The 2,443-nt window shown below is 49.7% G+C and overlaps 1 protein-coding gene across 1 annotated transcript in view; it reads right to left on the reverse strand.

Annotated features, from left to right (window-relative positions):
- SNTB2 (syntrophin, beta 2 (dystrophin-associated protein A1, 59kDa, basic component 2)) overlaps positions 1–254 on the reverse strand; it is a 94,326-nt gene extending 94,072 nt beyond the window's left edge. Inside the window, exon 1 of the mRNA XM_004690211.2 lies at positions 9–254. Within this exon, the coding sequence (XP_004690268.2) occupies positions 9–251 (243 nt within the window). The 5' untranslated portion in view covers positions 252–254. The remainder of the gene's footprint in view (positions 1–8) is intronic.
- Between the last annotated feature and the right edge of the window lie 2,189 nt (positions 255–2,443).

The following is a 2,443-nucleotide window of genomic DNA, read 5'->3' on the forward strand; positions in this document are numbered from 1 at the left end:
TCAGCCGCCGCCGCGTCGCCCGTCAGGCTCAGGCTCTCCCCGCTCAGCTCGGCCACCACTCGGACCCAGCGTTCCCTCAGCAGCAGCTCGACCAGCCCCGCTTTGGTGGCCCGCGTCCACACCGCCATGGCCGGCCCCGCTCCCGCAGTCGCCGCAGCTACCCTCATTCCAGTCAGGCAGCCTCGGCGCTTCCCCCTTCCCGCCCGAGGGGGCGGGCCGAGCCCCTCCCCCCTCGGAGATTCATTATTCATGAAGGCCACGCCCACCCCCGTGGGGCGGGGAGGGGCTGGCGGAGCCGCTTCCGGGAGGTTGAGGAGGCGCCCGCAGTCCAGTTACTGCTGCTCTCCGGACGTGGGCAGCTTCAGCACCGTGAGTCTCCAACTCACACTCTCCTTCCGTTCGTCTCCGATTTCCACCCCACCCTCTCCCAACACCTGACCTGTACCGTGCAATTCCCGGTGCTGCCTGGACACGGAAAGCAAAATCAGCTTAGAGAAGCACTTGGCAAGACTGCAAGAATGGGTTGCACGTTCCCTCATGCAAACCCTTGGCTCATTTGGTATTTACTGAGCGCACAGGCGTGTACTCTTTTTGAGGCCTGCAGATGAGGTTCATAAACTACCGCAGCTGAGAGCTTGGCGGTCTAGTGGAGGAGGAATACGGAGAACCAACCAGTCTGGTGTGATGCTATGTGGTTAAGTGACATATAGAAAACACCCTGAGCGCAGAGAAAAAACATCTGGTTGGGCATGAGGTCAGCTTCACGAAGTTGACACTGGAAAGCGATTAAGGTGCAGCAGAGGTAACTGCATAAGCAAAGGTTCAGAGGCATATTCTCAGCATGCAACCCTGCTACAAAGCAGAAAGGGACCATTTCTTATCCTCCAGCAGCCACCACCACAGGTAAACCTCAAAGATAGTACAGAATGCAAGTTACTTAGGAGTATGTCAGAATTCTGACTTGAAGAAAGCATAGGGTCATTGAAGGTGACACAGGATATGAGTATAAAAAAACCTCATATAGGCCCTCCCTGGTGGCGCAGCGGGTTAAGGCACTGCACTGAGAAACTAAAGCCATTTCCGCATGAGTTCGATCCCCCGCCTGCCCCGGAGGTGACCACATGGCGTGGCAGACCTCTCCTGACCCGCCCGCTGCTCCCCTCAGCAGTGTACTTCGATGATCTGCCTGTTCTGCTTCCCGCTCTGTCTCTGGTGAATCCTTTCACCCTCCGCATCTCTGGCCTTTACCACAATTCTGTATGAATAAATAAATAAATCTTTAAAAAAAAAAAACAAAACCTCATATAAGCAAATATGGAAGAGTTTGACCTTTGCTCTGTAGATCTGACTCTCTCACCCTGGAAGCCATGGCCTTTAGTTGGGATAAGTGTAGCGGAACATACAGAAACCATATGTTTACTACAGAGACTGCATTGCCTTTATCCAAAGACAAGTGATGCAATTTACCTGCTTTTCCAGCTGCATGGACTGAAAGAGCTGAGGAAACTGAGGCCCAGAGAGTCAAAGATGCTGATCCAAAGTCCACAGTGAGGCTCAAAGCCTCCCGGTCCAACGCTTTTTCTAGACTACATACTGCAGATACTTAAAATGAGGGGCCTGAGATCTTTCACTGAGATGATTTCAACAAAAGCATGAGGTCAAGGTGCCTTCCAACTTTCCTTCAGTGGTAAAAGTGAAACCCCCATGTTTTCATGGCATGGGAGGAACCACAAGCAGAGGGTGTGTACCAATTCCTGTAAAAGGGTCTGTATCCTGCTTCCTCATCAAGTACATGTTGAAGCTAGTAAGGCTTCATGCGCCATTCTGAATACACACTCATGTGTGGGCAAAAACTTCCAAAGAGCCTCCAATTGACACGAGTTAAAACCATAAAAATAGACTGGCAAGCACCCAGAGCCCCAAAGAATAAAGAATTAAAAAATGAGACAAGTATCTTAAAAAAAACAAAGTTACAGCGGAGTCCTCTTCGCAATTAGTAGAACAGGCTTTTCCAAGCTGCAAATGTCAGCAGAAGCTCAAACCTCCAGCCCTCTCCTAAATCAGCTGCAATGAGACCAGTCTACTATTCCGGCAGGTCCCGATGTGCCCAAGTACACCTGCAGTCACAGACATTTCTGGCTTTATTCCAACAAAGGTGTGAGCCCCCAGAGATCTGAGTTATGTGAAATTTCTGCTTATTAGAGAACACTTGGCAGTTGATTCCTTAGAGCCTGAGCATTTAATGTAACACTCTACATGCATAATTGCGCAGAGGATGAGCACTTGAGGACACCTTTCTTTGCAAAGGTGCTAACCCTGGTCATTTTTTCCAGAAAGTATGAGCTCTTTTGGTCAATGGAGTTGGAGGAAGTCATAGGTCTTCCAACTAAGTAGAAAATGAAGGCATGTAGATAAGTTATTAAAATATGTAACAAAATACTTA

The sequence above is a fragment of the Condylura cristata genome, unplaced genomic scaffold (assembly GCF_000260355.1).
Source record: "Condylura cristata isolate star-nosed mole 26May11 unplaced genomic scaffold, ConCri1.0 scaffold00028, whole genome shotgun sequence".
NCBI classification, from domain to species: domain Eukaryota; kingdom Metazoa; phylum Chordata; class Mammalia; order Eulipotyphla; family Talpidae; genus Condylura; species Condylura cristata.